This window comes from Oncorhynchus nerka, linkage group LG5 (genome assembly GCF_034236695.1).
Source record: "Oncorhynchus nerka isolate Pitt River linkage group LG5, Oner_Uvic_2.0, whole genome shotgun sequence".
Taxonomy (NCBI): domain Eukaryota; kingdom Metazoa; phylum Chordata; class Actinopteri; order Salmoniformes; family Salmonidae; genus Oncorhynchus; species Oncorhynchus nerka.
The window spans coordinates 28,185,091-28,203,340 of record NC_088400.1 but is presented as its reverse complement, the minus strand read 5'-3'; the positions used below and the strand labels follow the sequence as shown (position 1 = coordinate 28,203,340).

The window sequence follows — 18,250 nt, the reverse complement described above, 5'->3', positions numbered from 1 at the left end:
AATGGACAATGACCCCAAGCATACTTCCAAAGTTGTGGCAAAAATTCACCCAACTTATTGTGGGAAGCTTGTGGAAGGCTACCCGAAATGTTTGACCAAGTTAAACAATTTAAAGGCAATGCTACCAAATACTAATTAAGTGTATGTAAACTTCTGACCCACTGGGAATGTAATGAAATAAAAGCTGAAATAAATCATTCTCGCTACTATTATTCTGACATTTCACATTCTTAAAATAAAGTGATGATCCTAACTGACCAAAGACAGGGAATTTTTACTAGGATTAAATGCCAGGAATTGTGAAAAACTGAGTTTAAATGCATTTGGCTAAGGTGTATTTAAACTTTCGACTTCAACTGTATATATATTTCTTAATACCATTCTTTTACTTTTTGATGTGTGTATTGTTGTTAATTGTTAGATACTACTGCACTGTTGGAGCTGGGACCGCAAGCATTTAGTTAGATACTACTGCACTGTTGGAGCTAGGACCGCAAGCATTTAGTTAGATACTACTGCACTGTTGGAGCTGGGACCGCAAGCATTTAGTTAGATACTACTGCACTGTTGGAGCTAGGACCGCAAGCATTTAGTTAGATACTACTGCACTGTTGGAGCTGGGACCGCAAGCATTTAGTTAGATACTACTGCACTGTTGGAGCTGGGACCGCAAGCATTTAGTTAGATACTACTGCACTGTTGGAGCTGGGACCGCAAGCATTTAGTTAGATACTACTGCACTGTTGGAGCTGGGACCGCAAGCATTTAGTTAGATACTACTGCACTGTTGGAGCTGGGACCGCAAGCATTTAGTTAGATACTACTGCACTGTTGGAGCTGGGACCGCAAGCATTTAGTTAGATACTACTGCACTGTTGGAGCTGGGACCGCAAGCATTTAGTTAGATACTACTGCACTGTTGGAGCTGGGACCGCAAGCATTTAGTTAGATACTACTGCACTGTTGGAGCTGGGACCGCAAGCATTTAGTTAGATACTACTGCACTGTTGGAGCTGGGACCGCAAGCATTTAGTTAGATACTACTGCACTGTTGGAGCTGGGACCGCAAGCATTTAGTTAGATACTACTGCACTGTTGGAGCTGGGACCGCAAGCATTTAGTTAGATACTACTGCACTGTTGGAGCTGGGACCGCAAGCATTTAGTTAGATACTACTGCACTGTTGGAGCTGGGACCGCAAGCATTTAGTTAGATACTACTGCACTGTTGGAGCTGGGACCGCAAGCATTTAGTTAGATACTACTGCACTGTTGGAGCTGGGACCGCAAGCATTTAGTTAGATAATACTGCACTGTTGGAGCTGGGACCGCAAGCATTTAGTTAGATACTACTGCACTGTTGGAGCTGGGACCGCAAGCATTTAGTTAGACATTACTGCACTGTTGGAGCTGGGACCGCAAGCATTTCACTACACCCGCAATAACATCTGATAAATATGTGTATGTGACTAATAACATCTGATAAATATGTCTATGTGACTAATAACATCTGATAAATATGTCTATGTGACTAATAACATCTGATAAATATGTCTATGTGACTAATAACATCTGATAAGTATGTCTATGTGACTAATAACATCTGATAAATATGTGTATGTGACTAATAACATCTGATAAATATGTCTATGTGACTAATAACATCTGATAAATATGTATATGTGACTAATAACATCTGATAAATATGTATATGTGACTAATAACATCTGATAAATATGTGTATGTGACTAATAACATCTGATAAATATGTGTATGTGACTAATAACATCTGATAAATATGTGTATGTGACTAATAACATCTGAAAAATATGTGTATGTGACTAATAACATCTGATAAATATGTGTATGTGACTAATAACATCTGATAAATATGTGTATGTGACTAATAACATCTGATAAATATGTGTATGTGACTAATAACATCTGATAAATATGTGTATGTGACTAATAACATCTGATAAATATGTGTATGTGACTAATAACATCTGATAAATATGTGTATGTGACTAATAACATCTGATAAATATGTGTATGTGACTAATAACATCTGATAAATATGTGTATGTGACTAATAACATCTGATAAATATGTATATGTGACTAATAACATCTGATAAATATGTGTATGTGACTAATAACATCTGATAAATATGTATATGTGACTAATAACATCTGATAAATATGTGTATGTGACTAATAACATCTGATAAATATGTGTATGTGACTAATAACATCTGATAAATATGTGTATGTGACTAATAACATCTGATAAATATGTGTATGTGACTAATAACATCTGATAAATATGTGTATGTGACTAATAACATCTGATAAATATGTGTATGTGACTGATAACATTTGATTTGAGAAGGAGGTGGAAGAGGAGGAGGAGGCCATGGACATGAACAGACACTCAGACAAACACTTTCTCCCTTCAGAGTCATACTGTATATTTATCTGAAAGACCAGGATAATTGAGAATGTATTTCTCTCTGAAGTAAACTGATGTTTCTCTCCCCCTCTCCTCCTCTCCCTCTTTCCACCTCCCCATCAGTCGTCTGGAACAGAACCTGATTAAGAACATCCCTGCTGGAGCCTTCTCTCCATACAAGAAACTCAAGAGGATGTGAGTCTGTTATATATTCAATTCAATAGGATGTGAGTCTATCTGTGTTATATTCAATTCAATAGGATGTGAGTCTATCTGTGTTATATTCAATTCAATAGGATGTGAGTCTATCTGTTTTACATTCAATTCAATAGGATGTGAGTCTGTTTTACATTCAATTCAATAGGATGTGAGTCTATCTGTTTTATATTCAATTCAATAGGATGTGAGTCTATCTGTGTTATATTCAATTCAATAGGATGTGAGTCTATCTGTGTTATATTCAATTGAATAGGATGTGAGTCTATCTGTTTTACATTCAATTCAATAGGATGTGAGTCTGTTTTACATTCAATTCAATAGGATGTGAGTCTATCTGTTTTATATTCAATTCAATAGGATGTGAGTCTATCTGTTTTATATTCAATTCAATAGGATGTGAGTCTGTCTGTTTTATATTCAATTCAATAGGATGTGAGTCTGTTTTATATTCAATTCAAAAGGATGTGAGTGTTATATGTATATTCAATTCAATAGGATGTGAGTCTGTTATATATTCAATGTTGTTTTGTATAAATGATTGGAGACATGCGCAGGAATTCGTAATAAATGGGTTTAATACTCCACCCAAAATATACAACATGACTTGGAAAAGCAAGGGGACGAAGCCCAGAACAAACACATATACAAAAACACTGGGATGTAACCCAAACAAAAGAGTGTAATAAATACACAGGGCGAGACCTGTCGTAACGAATGCACAACAATACATGAGACAAGACCCGTAATAACAAGTCCACAATACACTCAGCACGAAAGCCCAAATAACAAAGCACAGGTACTCACAGACCAACGTAGATGGGAACAATAATCAACCAGACAATGGTGAATTGAGGGCACATATACAATTACTAATCAGGGTAATAGGAATCAGGTGTGCGTAACGAGACAGTTCAGTGACGCCTAGATCCTGTGGAACTGGTGCACGGAATGAGCAGCAGTACTGGGGGAAACCGTGACCGTACCCCTACCCTGACGCGCTGCACCTACAGCGGGATGACACCGGCCTCGAGGACGACCAAAATCAAATCAAATCAAATGTATTTATATAGCCCTTCGTACATTAGCTGATATCTCAAAGTGCTGTACAGAAACCCAGCCTAAAACCCCAAACAGCAAGCAATTCAGGTGTAGAAGCACGGTGGCTAGGAAAAACTCCCTAGAAAGGCCAAAACATAGGAAGAAACCTAGAGAGGAACCAGACCACAGGAACATGGTACGGTTTGGTCAGGGCCAGCTGCAGCTGCCAAAGTTGCTTCGTCCTCAGACGAGCCAGTTGCAGCTGCTGAAGTTCTGTCGGCGTCGGACATGCCAGTTGCAGCTGCTGAAGTTGTGTCGGTGTTGGACATGCCAGTTGCAGCTGCTGAAGTTGTGTCGGTGTTGGACATGCCAGTTGCAGCTGCTGAAGTTGTGTCGGCGTCGGACATGCCAGTTGCAGCTGCTGAAGTTGTGTCGGCGTCGGACATGCCAGTTGCAGCTGCTGAAGTTGTGTCGGTGTTGGACATGCCAGTTGCAGCTGCTGAAGTTGTGTCGGCGTCGGACATGCCAGTTGCAGCTGCTGAATTTGTGTCGGCGTCGGACATGCCAGTTGAAGCTGCGAAGTTGCAACATCTGACGGGCCAGTTGCATCTGCCAAAGTTGCGGTGGTGTCAGACGGGCCAGTTGCAGCGGTGTCAGAAAGGCCAGTTGCAGCTGCCGAAGCTGAGGCAATGGACGGGCCAGTTGCAGCTTCCGAAGTTGCGTCGGCATCGGACAGGACATTCTCGCTGTCTCCATTTAGGGTCGGTTATTCTGTCACGTTCTATAAATGATTGGAGACAGGGGAAGGAATTCGTAATAGGGGGGTTTAATACTCCGCCCAAAATACACAACATGACATGAAAAGGCATGGAGACGAAGCCCAAAGAAAACATGTGTACAAAAACACAAGGAAAACAATAATAAATACATGGGACGAGACCCACAATACTCTACACGGGGCGAGACCCGAAATAACAAATGCACAACAATACACGGGGCGAGACTCGTAATAAAAAATGCACAACAATACACGGGGCGAGACCCGTAATAACAAATGCACAACAATACACGGGGCGAGACGCGTAATAACAAGTGCACAACAATACACGAGACAAGACCCGTAATTACAAATGCACAACAATACACGAGACGAGACCCGTAATAACAAGTGCACAACAATACACGGGGCGAGACCCGTAATAACAAATGCACAACAATACACGGGGCGAGACCCGTAATAACAAGTGCACAACAATACACGGGGCGAGACCCGTAATAACAAATGCACAACAATACACGGGGCGAGGCCCGTAATAACAAATGCACAACAATACACGGGGCGAGGCCCGTAATAACAAATGCACAACAATACACGGGGCGAGACCCGTAATAACAAGTGCACAACAATACACGGGGCGAGGCCCGTAATAACAAATGCACAACAATACACGGGGCGAGAACCCGTAATAACAAATGCACAACAATACACGGGGCGAGACCCGTAATAACAAGTGCACAACAATACACGGGGCGAGACGCGTAATAACAAGTGCACAACAATACACGGGGCGAGACCCGTAATAACAAGTGCACAACAATACACGGGGCGAGACCCGTAATAACAAGTGCACAACAATACACGGGGCGAGACCCGTAATAACAAATGCACAACAATACACGGGGCGAGACCCGTAATAACAAGTGCACAACAATACACGGGGCGAGACCCGTAATAACAAATGCACAACAATACACGGGGCGAGACCCGTAATAACAAGTGCACAACAATACACGGGGCGAGGCCCGTAATAACAAATGCACAACAATACACGGGGCGAGACCCATAATAAAAAATGCACAACAATACACGGGGCGAGACCCGTAATAACAAATGCACAACAATACACGGGGCGAGACCCGTAATAACAAGTGCACAACAATACACGGGGCGAGACCCGTAATAACAAATGCACAACAATACACGGGGCGAGACCCGTAATAACAAACGCACAACAATACACGAGACAAGACCTGTAATTACAAATGTGGAAAATATGTGTCTCTAATGTGATAAAACATTTGGCGGGAGATTAGGAAGTGTAGCTCAGTTTCCACCTCATTTTGTGGGCAGTGGGTACATAGCCTGTCTTCTCTCGAAAGCCAGGTCTGCCTATGACGGCCTCTCTCAATAGCAAGGCTATGAGCACTAAGTACATAGTCTGTCTATAGTCAAGGATTTTCTTAATTTCGGGTCAGTCACAGTGGTCAGGTATTCTCCCACTGTGTACTCTCTGTTTAGGGCCAGATAGCATTCCAATTTGCTCTGTTTTTGGCTGATTCTTCCAGTGTGTCAAGTAGTTATCTTTTTGCTTTCTCATAATTTAGTTGTGTCTACATGTGTTTCTATCCTGGGGCTCTGTTGGGTTTCTTTGTGTTTGTGAACAGAGCCCCAGAACCAGCTGTCTGAGGGGACTCTTCTCTAGGTTAATCTCTCTGTAAGAGAGTAGTGGAATGTGTGGGCATCACTTCCTTTTAGGTGGTTGTAGATTTTACCAACCCTTTTCTGAGTTTTGATACTAGTGGATATATTTTTATTTGATGTATTACACTTATATATTTGTGAATGTTGAATATTTATATTTCTGTAGTTTGAATTTGGCGCACTGCAATTTCAATCTATCCCGCTAACGGGATTGGAGCGTTATGGGATCCCATTTGATCCCATGGTAATTATTAGGGTAAAATTTGTCTCCACTTTTGTGGATTGGGGTGATAAGTCCTTGGTTCCAAATATTGGGGAAGATGCCAGAGCTAAGGATTATGTCAAATAGTTTTATAGCTATTTGGAATTTGTGATCTGTTTATTGTATAATTTTATTTAGGATATTATCAACATCACAGCATTTTGGGGTTGGAGGGTTTGTATTTTATCCTGTAGCTCATCAAATGTAATTGTAAAATCCAGTGGGTTATGGTAGTCTTTATATATTTTTGCTGTTTGCTCTTTGTTATAGGGCCAAAAAGATTGGGGAAGTGGTTTATTCAAACAGATAACTGATAGATAACTCTTGATGTTGTTGTTTGTTTAGTTTGTTCCAATTTTCCAGAAATGGTTCGATTATATGGATTCTTCTATGACATTGAGCTGATTTCTGATGTGCTGATCCATCTTTTTCCGTTGTGTATTTCTGTATTGTTTTAGTGATTCACCATATTGAAGGAGTAGGCTCATGTTTTCTGGTTTTTAGTTGGATAGGTTTCTCAATTTCTTTTCTTAAGTTTTTGCATACTTCATCAAACCATTTGCCACTGTTGTTCATTTTCTTAGGTTGTCTGCTTGACATTTTTAGATTCGATGGGGAAGCTGAGAGGTCAAATATACTGTTTAGGTTTTCTACTGCCAAGTTTACACCTTCACTATTACAGTCGAACATTTTGTCCTGGAAGTTGTCTAAAAGGGATTTAATTTTTATTTCTTCATTTTTTTGTTGTTAGGTTTCCTCACTACTTTCATTCCATCTGTTGTCTATCTTAATATTATTCAGTTCCTTTGACTTTGATACTTCATGATTGAGTATTGCTCTGTTCAAGTGGACTGTAATTTTGCTGTGATCTCTAGCTCTCTCTCTCTCTATCTCCAATGTTCTTCCAGTGACCTGAGCAAGAATCAAGTCTCTGACATTGCTGCTGACGCCTTCACTGGTTTACGCTCCCTGACTTCACTGTAAGTGAATATGCTGCTGCATCAAAACACACACATACACACACACATACACACATACACACACACATACACACATACACACACACATACACACATACACACACACATACACACACACATACACACACACATACACACATACACACACACATACACACATACATACACACATACACACATACATACACACATACACACACACATACACACATACATACACACATACACACACACATACACACATACACACACACATACACACACACATACACACACACATACACACATACACACACATACACACATACACACACACACATACACACATACACACACACATACACACACACATACACACATACACACACATATACACACACACACATACGCACACACATACACACATACACACACACATACACACACACATACATACACACACACACACTTACACACACACACACACACACACACACACACACACACACACACACAGTGTAGAAATAAATAAAGACGTCTTCAGTCTCACTGGCAGGGAGATAATTAGAGTCTGGTGGGGGTGGCACGGTGCTCCTCCATGACAGCTGACTCTAAGATGGTAGGACAGCCAGGTGGAGCATGGCAAAGCAAATTAGAACCCAGTGTCTAACAGCACAACACAGTGGTTAGGCTAAACGTACAAATAGTCATGTGACGGTGGGAGCTTAACAAAAGAATCCTTTTAAATCACTGTAGTGATGTGACAAAGATGCCGCCCGACAGACAGCAGCGGACACACAAGCCTCTGCATATTAATATAGCCAATCAGCAGACAGGACAGGGGATTCATCTTCCTATGTCTGTGGACTGCATCCAAAATGGCACCCTAGTCCCTACTAAGTGCCCTACTATGGGTCCTGATCCAAACGAGTGCACTATATAGAGAATAGGCAGACATTTGCTAAACAGACTGTGTGTCTGGAGGCCTGACGCCAATAACAGAGACTTCATTTGCTCAGAATGTCATGAAATATAAGTGTACATGTCATGTAATGTCAGGCTGGGAATGGGAGTACTGGGGGAAACTGATAGTACACATGTAGAATTACAGGCGCAGGCACACACACACACACACACACACAGACACACACATGCACAGACACTGATCCATCCTTGTTGAGATCGTCTACAATGTCTGCACTATGTATGTGTCTCCACAGGGTCCTGTACGGGAACAAGATAGCTGAGATTCCTAAGAGGTTGTTTGATGGGCTTGTCTCTCTGCAGCTGCTGTAAGTACACAGGGTCTCCCTTTGGAAAATCTGGCAACAGACAAGTGACCAGAAAGATATTTTTTATTTATTAGACGCTTGAGAAATGTACCGGCCGTCCGTATGCATTGGGTGCGTAACCCTTTAGGGCCCACCCGCTCAGCCAGCACCATCAGTAAACGAGAGATATTGGCCAAATGAGCCACATTTACATCTCCTTAAAAACAACCTATAACTAATGACCAAAACACTATTGGTTGTGTTTCTATGTGTAGCAAAACGTTGTAGCCTATTGGTTTTTACTTTCCTGATACTATAATTCTCCACCTCACGGCTCAGCTGAGATTCCTAAGGGACCGTTTGACTTGTTTCTCTGCAACTACAGTACTACTGATGTACACTGCTCAAAAAAATAAAGGGAACACTAAAATAACACATCCTAGATCTGAATGAATGAAATATTCTTATTAAATACTTTTTTCTTTACATAGTTGAATGTGCTGACAACAGAATCACACAAAAATGAACAATGGAAATCAAATTTATCAACCCATGGAGGTCTGGATTTGGAGTCACACTCAAAATTAAAGTGGAAAACCACACTACAGGCTGATCCAACTTTGATGTAATGTCCTTAAAACAAGTCAAAATGAGGCTCATTAGTGTGTGTGGCCTCCACGTGCCTGTATGACCTCCCTACAACGCCTGGGCATGCTCCTGATGAGGTGGCGGATGGTCTCCTGAGGGATCTCCTCCCAGACCTGGACTAAAGCATCCGCCAACTCCTGGACAGTCTGTGGTGCAACGTGGCGTTGGTGGATGGAGCGAGACATTATGTCCCAGATGTGCTCAATTGGATTCAGGTCTGGGGAACGGGCGGGCCAGTCCATAGCATCAATGCCTTCCTCTTGCAGGGACTGCTGACACACTCCAGCCACATAAGGTCTAGCATTGTCTTGCATTAGGAGGAACCCAGGGCCAACCGCACCAGCATATGGTCTCACAAGGGGTCTGAGGATCTCATCTCGGTGCCTAATGGCAGTCAGGCTACCTCTGGCGAGCACATGGAGGGCTGTGTGGCCTCCCAAAGAAATGCCACCCCACACCATGACTGACCCACCGCCAAACCGGTCATGCTGGAGAATGTTGCAGGCAGCAGAACATTCTCCACCGCGTCTCCAGACTGTCACGTCAGTCACATGTACTCAGTGTGAACCTGCTTTCATCTGTGAAGAGCACAGGGCGCCAGTGGCGAATTTGCCAATCTTGGTGTTCTCTGGCAAATGCCAAACGTCCTGCACGGTGTTGGGCTGTAAGCACAACCCCCACCAGGCACATTTGTGGCCTGCTGGAGGTCATTTTGCAGGGCTCTGGCAGTGCTCCTCCTGCTCCTCCTTGCACAAAGGCAGAGGTAGCGGTCTTGCTGCTGGGTTGTTGCCCTCCTACGGCCTCCTCCATGTCTCCTGATGTCCTGGCCTGTCTCCTGGTAGCGCCTCCATGCTCTGGACACTACGCTGACAGACACAGCAAACCTTCTTGCCACAGCTCGCATTGATGTGCCATCCTGGATGAGCTGCAATACCTGAGCCACTTGTGTGGGTTGTAGACTCCGTCTCATGCTACCACTAGAGTGAAAGCACCGCCAGCATTCAAAAGTGACCAAAACATCAGCCTGGAAGCATAGGAACTGAGAAGTGGTCTGTGGTCACCACCTGCAGAACCACTCCTTTATTGGGGGTGTCTTGCTAATTGCCTATAATTTCCTGTTGTCTATTCCATTTGCGCAACAGCATGTGAAATGTATTGTCAATCAGTGTTGCTTCCCAAGTGGACAGTTTGATTTCACAGAAATTCTGGAAAAGGGTTACGATGCAGAGCACATAGAGAAGCAATAGTTAATGTTGTGCTTGATAACACCAGTCAATCACAGGGAAGCAGAGAGAGTCGAACCTCAAACCCCTTTTCGAGTGTAAAATGGACCATTTGGGCCGATGTGTGGCCGTCAGGGGGGAAGAGAGGGATGAAACAATGCTTTTGTTGTTTCTTTCACCGGAGAGGGAGCACCTTACGCAACGTCATTAACATTTCAATTGGACCTGATTACAAAGCAGATCTCTCGCACCTAGTTTTATTGATGTAGACATGGAAAAGTAGCTCAAACATAATGACTGTGTTTACTGGTCTAATTTAAGGAAATCTGCTGCTTTTTAATGCTGCTGGCTGTTTGTGCTTGTTGAATCACACACATACACACACACACATACACACACTGTAACGATTTGGAGGATGGATGGGAAATGAATGATGGAGAAATTGGTTCCTTTCTCTTCCTGGAATGTCAGCGAGTGTTTCCAGTAAAGTGGACATCAGCATGGCTGGTATGGCAATTCTGGCTGGCATGGCTGGTATGGCTAGCATGGCTGGTATGGCTAGCATGGCTGGTATGGCTAGCATGGCTGGTATGGCTAGCATGGCTGGTATGGCATGGCTGGTATGGCTAGCATGGCTGGTATGGCTAGCATGGCTGGTATGGCTGGCATGGCTGGTATGGCTAGCATGGCTGGTATGGCTAGCATGGCTGGTATGGCATGGCTGGTATGGTATGGCTGGTATGGCTGGTATGGCTAGCATGGCTGATATGGCTAGCATGGCTCGTATGGCATGGCTGGTATGGCTGGTATGGCTAGCATGGCTGATATGGCTAGCATGGCTGGTATGGCTAGCATGACTGGTATGGCATGGCTGGTATGGCTGGTATGGCTAGCATGGCTGGTATGGCTAGCATGGCTGATATGGCTAGCATGGCTGGTATGGCATGGCTGGTATGGCTAGCATGGCTGGTATGGCTGGTATGGCTAGCATGGCTGATATGGCTAGCATGGCTGATATGGCTAGCATGGCTGATATGGCTAGCATGGCTGGTATGGCATGGCTGGTATGGCTGGTATGGCTAGCATGGCTGGTATGGCTGGTATGGCTAGCATGGCTGATATGGCTAGCATGGCTGGTATGGCTGGCTGGTATGCTTGGCATCAACACTAAGGATATAAATGACTTGCTATGTTTAAGTAAATACTATAAGGCCCTGGAATGGATAGGCCTGTTCTTATAGAAGTTTGTTTGAATAAAAACAACTCCCCAAACCAGTGTCTGTTGCCGATCCCAAAAACACATGGGAAATCTTCCTTGTTTTTCTTTCTTTCTTCATTTTTTTCTCTGTTTAGTTTCCAATCCCTCCCAAATGTAATTAGTTCTCCCTGTGAGCATCCTAATAATGTGTGTATTTTCTCTGCGGCAAACCCTCATTAGAAAGCCTCTCAATAATTGAACTAACTCGGCTCAGTGTTAGTCAACTGTCAGGCAGGCTAAGAGAGATAGAGAGGGGGGGTGGAGAGAGAGAGAGAGAGAGAGAGAGAGAGAGAGAGAGAGGTAGAGAGCGAGAGAGAGAGAGGTAGAGAGAGAGAGAGGTAGAGAGAGAGAGAGAGAGGTAGAGAGAGAGAGAGAGAGAGAGGTAGAGAGAGAGAGAGAGAGGTGTAGAGAGAGAGAGAGAGAGAGAGAGAGAGAGAGAGGTGTAGAGAGAGAGAGAGAGAGAGAGGTGTAGAGAGAGAGAGAGAGAGAGAGAGAGACCAGATTGGTCTAGTGGTGGTGGAGATGTCACAGCAGAGCTCCCAGAACCAAGGCCACCACCTAACAACATGGCTGCATTAGTTAATGGACAGAATGGGGGAAGGACAGCTACAGATGTAGGATCTTAATGTAATCACCCTAAAAAAGTTAAACTTGTAGTGTATTTTAAGTTTAATTTCCACTTTCCTACTGTACACAGATGTCCATTAATTATAATCCACCTAATAATTCATATTTCCTGTTTCTGCAGGATATCACAGATTTCTACTGTTTCTGCAGGATCATTTTCCTGCTGTAGCAAACTGGCTCAAATTGAGATCCTACGTCTGTATAGACAAATAAATAGAAATACTAGAACAGGTATCCCCATTCAAGGGAGATGAATTCACCTTTCAGCAGGACAATAACCTAAAACACAAGGCCACATCTACACTAGTTGCTTACCAAGAAGACAGTGAATGTTCCTGAGTGGCCAAGCTACAGTTTTGACTTAAATCTGCTTGATTTATTAAGCAGATTTAAGTCAAAACTATTCACAAAGCTATACACAGCGTCGCAGTGGGAAATTCAAACATTGCAGATTGTAAAATAAATGTTTGATGGAACAGCATGCTGATCAGCTACCAGTATATTGTTTTTGAATGTACAACTGTCCAGTATAGCCTACCTGAACCTGCATGAACCGTCCTCGGCTCTCTCCCAGCTTGGATAGAAAGTTGTTGTGCGTAAAACCAACCTATTAATGTTAAATAATACAGTCAGTCCACCCTCAAAACACGAGCTTACTACGGATTGTTTCATTATGCAGTGTACTATCTATAGCTATATACTGTATTTAGCTGCTCTTTAGGAACTTTTTAGACAATTCACACATCAAATAGCCAACAATGATGAAAAAGTAGTTGGCTTGAGAATAACTTCAGCAACTATTTATTGTTGAAAGGGGTTTGTCTGGCTAATAGCCTACACAAATGGGTGGCAATATTCAAGATAAATGAAATGAAATGTAATCCAACTTGAGAGACTCCCCTGCCCCTGGTCTCCTGAAGTACTCTCTTTTTGTGTGCAAATATTTTCTCCACGGCCTGTAGGTCCAGGTTGCAGGCCCCACTGTTTTCTGCACTGAGTATTGCCAACCCAGACTTTCCTGTGCATTTTATGTCCGTCGAGCTGTACACAATGTACACGTAGTTTTGAATGCTGCATGCCGAGATATACCAGAGATTAGAGACTGTTGATATTGTAATCACACAACTCAAATGCCGGTTCACCAGTATGAACCAAATCACAAACCTGTTTTTTTTGTTCCAACCCTCAAGTACTGTTGTCTGCTAAGATGTGAGAGGCTTAATTAAAGATGGTGCGGGACTTCTGTTTCTGAAGCACCACCCCCTTCTGCCCAGTTTCCCTGATGTTGCTACGGCAATCAAGCTGTTTTTACCCTCCCTGTAACTGTCGCTTCTGCAGAGAGATCGTTTTCTAAACTAAAACTCACAAAGAAGAAACGTTAGGCTCCCGGTCTGATAGGCGCTTCTGAAAACCCGATGAGCATCACTCGTTGCACTGACACCGTCCTAGCCTTGACCATAGCGTTTGTTCACTCATATCCCCATATTCAATCAGTTATTCATTTATTTGTAACTTTGTTTCAGTCATATTCCTGAAGCCCAATAAATGAACACTTAGCTCTGGTACATAAGGACATTAAAAAGGTTTATGAATGACTCTTAGGAGGGTTACTGTCAAAATGATTGATTAATTCAGGGATGACAGGCGCATAGGCTACCAGAGGTCGTGCCCCCGGGGGTATCCGGTACTCCAGTGGGCAAGACCTGAAAATGGTTGTCTAGCAATGATCAACCACCAATTTGACAGAGCTTGAAGAATTTAGAAAATATTAGCGTACAAATTGCACAATCAAGGTGCGAAAACCTCTTAGAGATTTACCCAGAAGACTCCCAGGTGTAATCCCTGTCAAAGGTGATTCTAACATGTATTGACTCAGGGGGTTGAATCATTATCTAATCAAGATATACACTATTAGTCTTTTATTTTCCATGAATTCTTGACACATTTTTTTATTTGTCTTCCACTTTGGCATTACAGAGTATTTTGTGTAGATCGCTGATGAAAAATAGGACAACAAAATCAATTTTAATCACACATTGTAACGTAACAAAAGGTGGGAAAAGTCAAGGGGTGTGAATAGTTTCTGAATGCCCTGTAGGCTCCTGCTCCTCTGAGCCATTCATGCTTGCACAATGTTACTTATGAAGGGAATAGGGTGCCATTTTCCACGTAGACCAGTGGTCAGGCTCCAGTAGATCTCCAAACCTGCTGTTGTTGTGTTTGTCTTGTTCTTTTAGTCTACTGAACGCTAACAAGATCAACTGTCTGAGGGTGAACACCTTCCAGGACCTGCAGAGCCTCAGCCTGCTGTCTCTGTATGACAACAAGCTGCAGACCATCAGCAAGGGCCTGTTCGCCCCGCTCCGCTCCATCAAGACCCTGTGAGTAGCCACACAGAGACACACACACCGCTCCATCAAAACACACACACCCCTCCATCAAGACCCTGTGAGTAGCCACACAGAGACACACACCGCTCCATCAAAACACACACACCCCTCCATCAAGACCCTGTGAGTAGCCACACAGAGACACACACCGCTCCATCAAAACACACACACCCCTCCATCAAGACCCTGTGAGTAGCCACACAGAGACACACACCGCTCCATCAAAACACACACACCCCTCCATCAAGACCCTGTGAGTAGCCACACAGAGACACACACCGCTCCATCAAAACACACACATCCCTCCATCAAGACCCTGTGAGTAGCCACACAGAGACACACACACCGCTCCATCAAAACACACACACCCCTCCATCAAGACCCTGTGAGTAGCCACACAGAGACACACACACCGCTCCATCAAAACACACACACCCCTCCATCAAGACCCTGTGAGTAGCCACACAGAGACACACACACCGCTCCATCAAAACACACACACCCCTCCATCAAGACCCTGTGAGTAGCCACACAGAGACACACACCGCTCCATCAAAACACACACATCCCTCCATCAAGACCCTGTGAGTAGCCACACAGAGACACACACACCGCTCCATCAAAACACACACATCCCTCCATCAAGACCCTGTGAGTAGCCACACAGAGACACACACCGCTCCATCAAAACACACACATCCCTCCATCAAGACCCTGTGAGTAGCCACACAGAGACACACACCGCTCCATCAAAACACACACATCCCTCCATCAAGACCCTGTGAGTAGCCACACAGAGACACACACACCGCTCCATCAAAACACACACATCCCTCCATCAAGACCCTGTGAGTAGCCACACAGAGACACACACACCGCTCCATCAAAACACACACATCCCTCCATCAAGACCCTGTGAGTAGCCACACAGAGACACACACCGCTCCATCAAAACACACACATCCCTCCATCAAGACCCTGTGAGTAGCCACACAGAGACACACACACCGCTCCATCAAAACACACATGTACACACACACCCCTCTATCAAGACCCTGTGAGTAGCCACACAGAGACACACACACCGCTCCATCAAAACACACATGTACACACACACCCTCTATCAAGACCCTGTGAGTAGCCACACAGAGACACACACCGCTCCATCAAAACACACATGTACACACACACCCCTCTATCAAGACCCTGTGAGTAGCCACACAGAGACACACACACGCTCCATCAAAACACACATGTACACACACACCCCTCTATCAAGACCCTGTGAGTAGCCACACAGAGACACACACACCGCTCCATCAAAACACACATGTACACACACACCCCTCTATCAAGACCCTGTGAGTAGCCACACAGAGACACACACACCGCTCCATCAAAACACACATGTACACACACACCCCTCTATCAAGACCCTGTGAGTAGCCACACAGAGACACACACCGCTCCATCAAAACACACACACACCCCTCTATCAAGACCCTGTGAGTAGCCACACAGAGACACACACCGCTCCATCAAAACACACACATCCCTCCATCAAGACCCTGTGAGTAGCCACACAGAGACACACACACCGCTCCATCAAAACACACACATCCCTCCATCAAGACCCTGTGAGTAGCCACACAGAGACACACACCGCTCCATCAAAACACACACATCCCTCCATCAAGACCCTGTGAGTAGCCACACAGAGACACACACCGCTCCATCAAAACACACACATCCCTCCATCAAGACCCTGTGAGTAGCCACACAGAGACACACACACCGCTCCATCAAAACACACACATCCCTCCATCAAGACCCTGTGAGTAGCCACACAGAGACACACACACCGCTCCATCAAAACACACACATCCCTCCATCAAGACCCTGTGAGTAGCCACACAGAGACACACATCGCTCCATCAAAACACACACATCCCTCCATCAAGACCCTGTGAGTAGCCACACAGAGACACACACACCGCTCCATCAAAACACACATGTACACACACACCCCTCTATCAAGACCCTGTGAGTAGCCACACAGAGACACACACACCGCTCCATCAAAACACACATGTACACACACACCCCTCTATCAAGACCCTGTGAGTAGCCACACAGAGACACACACCGCTCCATCAAAACACACATGTACACACACACCCCTCTATCAAGACCCTGTGAGTAGCCACACAGAGACACACACACCGCTCCATCAAAACACACATGTACACACACACCCCTCTATCAAGACCCTGTGAGTAGCCACACAGAGACACACACACCGCTCCATCAAAACACACATGTACACACACACCCCTCGATCAAGACCCTGTGAGTAGCCACACAGAGACACACACCGCTCCATCAAAACACACACACACCCCTCTATCAAGACCCTGTGAGTAGCCACACACACACACACACACACACACACACACACACACACACACACACAGACAGACAGACACACAGAGACATGGTTTCTATTCAGTCTATGTAAGCAGAGGACTAAGAAGAGAAAACCAAGATATACGACCTTGGAAAATATCAGAGAGGCGTCTATTTTTGAAGCTTGTTTTTCTGGGGGGTTTTAGGCCGCTGGGAGCCCCAGGGTACATCATGTTACTTATCTACAGTATACAGTATTTGTTGTGTGAGCGTCTAGCTCATATTTTTTTCACAGAAGCATCTAAATATTGCTCATACATGCAAATACATTTCCTCATGTTTCTAAAGGAATCATTATCTGTTATGATGATGAAAAGTGGCATATTTCTCACCTGCATGACTCATTCTCTGTCTTCCCACCTCTCTCTCTCTCTCTCTCTCTCTCTCTCTTTCTCTCTGCATATCTCTCTCCATCTCTCTCTTGCTTTATCTCCATCTCTCTCACTCTATCCCTCCATCTCTTTGTCCCTCCCTCCCTCCATCTCTCTCTCTGATCATCTCTCCTCCAGCCACCTGGCTCAGAACCCCTTCATGTGTGACTGCCATCTGAAGTGGCTTGCTGACTACCTGTTTGACAACCCCATTGAGACCAGCGGAGCTCGCTGTAGCCACCCACGTCGACTGGCCAACAAACGCATCAGCCAGGTCAAGGGCAAGAAGTTCCGCTGCACAGGTAGGCACACACACACACACAATGATTACCATTCCTTGTGAGTACAGTGCATATCTATAGACTCCTTTCAATTACCAGAGCAACCAGCAACCTTTTGCTCCTCAGCACCGTGGGACAAACACCCACTGTACTACAGAAGTAGTGTCTCTCCAGCAGTTGTGCTGTGTCCGTCTGTCTCCCCCTCCTGCTTTACTCTGAGGCATCTGATCTGGGGCGGCAGGGTAGCCTAGTGGTTAGAGCGTTGGACTAGTAACCGCAAGGTTGCAAGTTCAAATCCCCGAGCT

The 18,250-nt window shown here is 44.4% G+C and overlaps 1 protein-coding gene across 1 annotated transcript in view; it reads left to right on the top strand.

Moving 5' to 3' along the window:
• Nucleotides 1-18,250, top strand: part of LOC115123089 (slit homolog 3 protein-like) — a 516,835-nt gene that overhangs the window by 316,544 nt on the left and 182,041 nt on the right. The window contains 5 exon segments of the mRNA XM_065018507.1: nucleotides 2,574-2,645; nucleotides 7,360-7,431; nucleotides 8,631-8,702; nucleotides 14,675-14,818; nucleotides 17,803-17,966. Of these exon segments, the coding sequence (XP_064874579.1) occupies nucleotides 2,574-2,645; nucleotides 7,360-7,431; nucleotides 8,631-8,702; nucleotides 14,675-14,818; nucleotides 17,803-17,966 (524 nt within the window).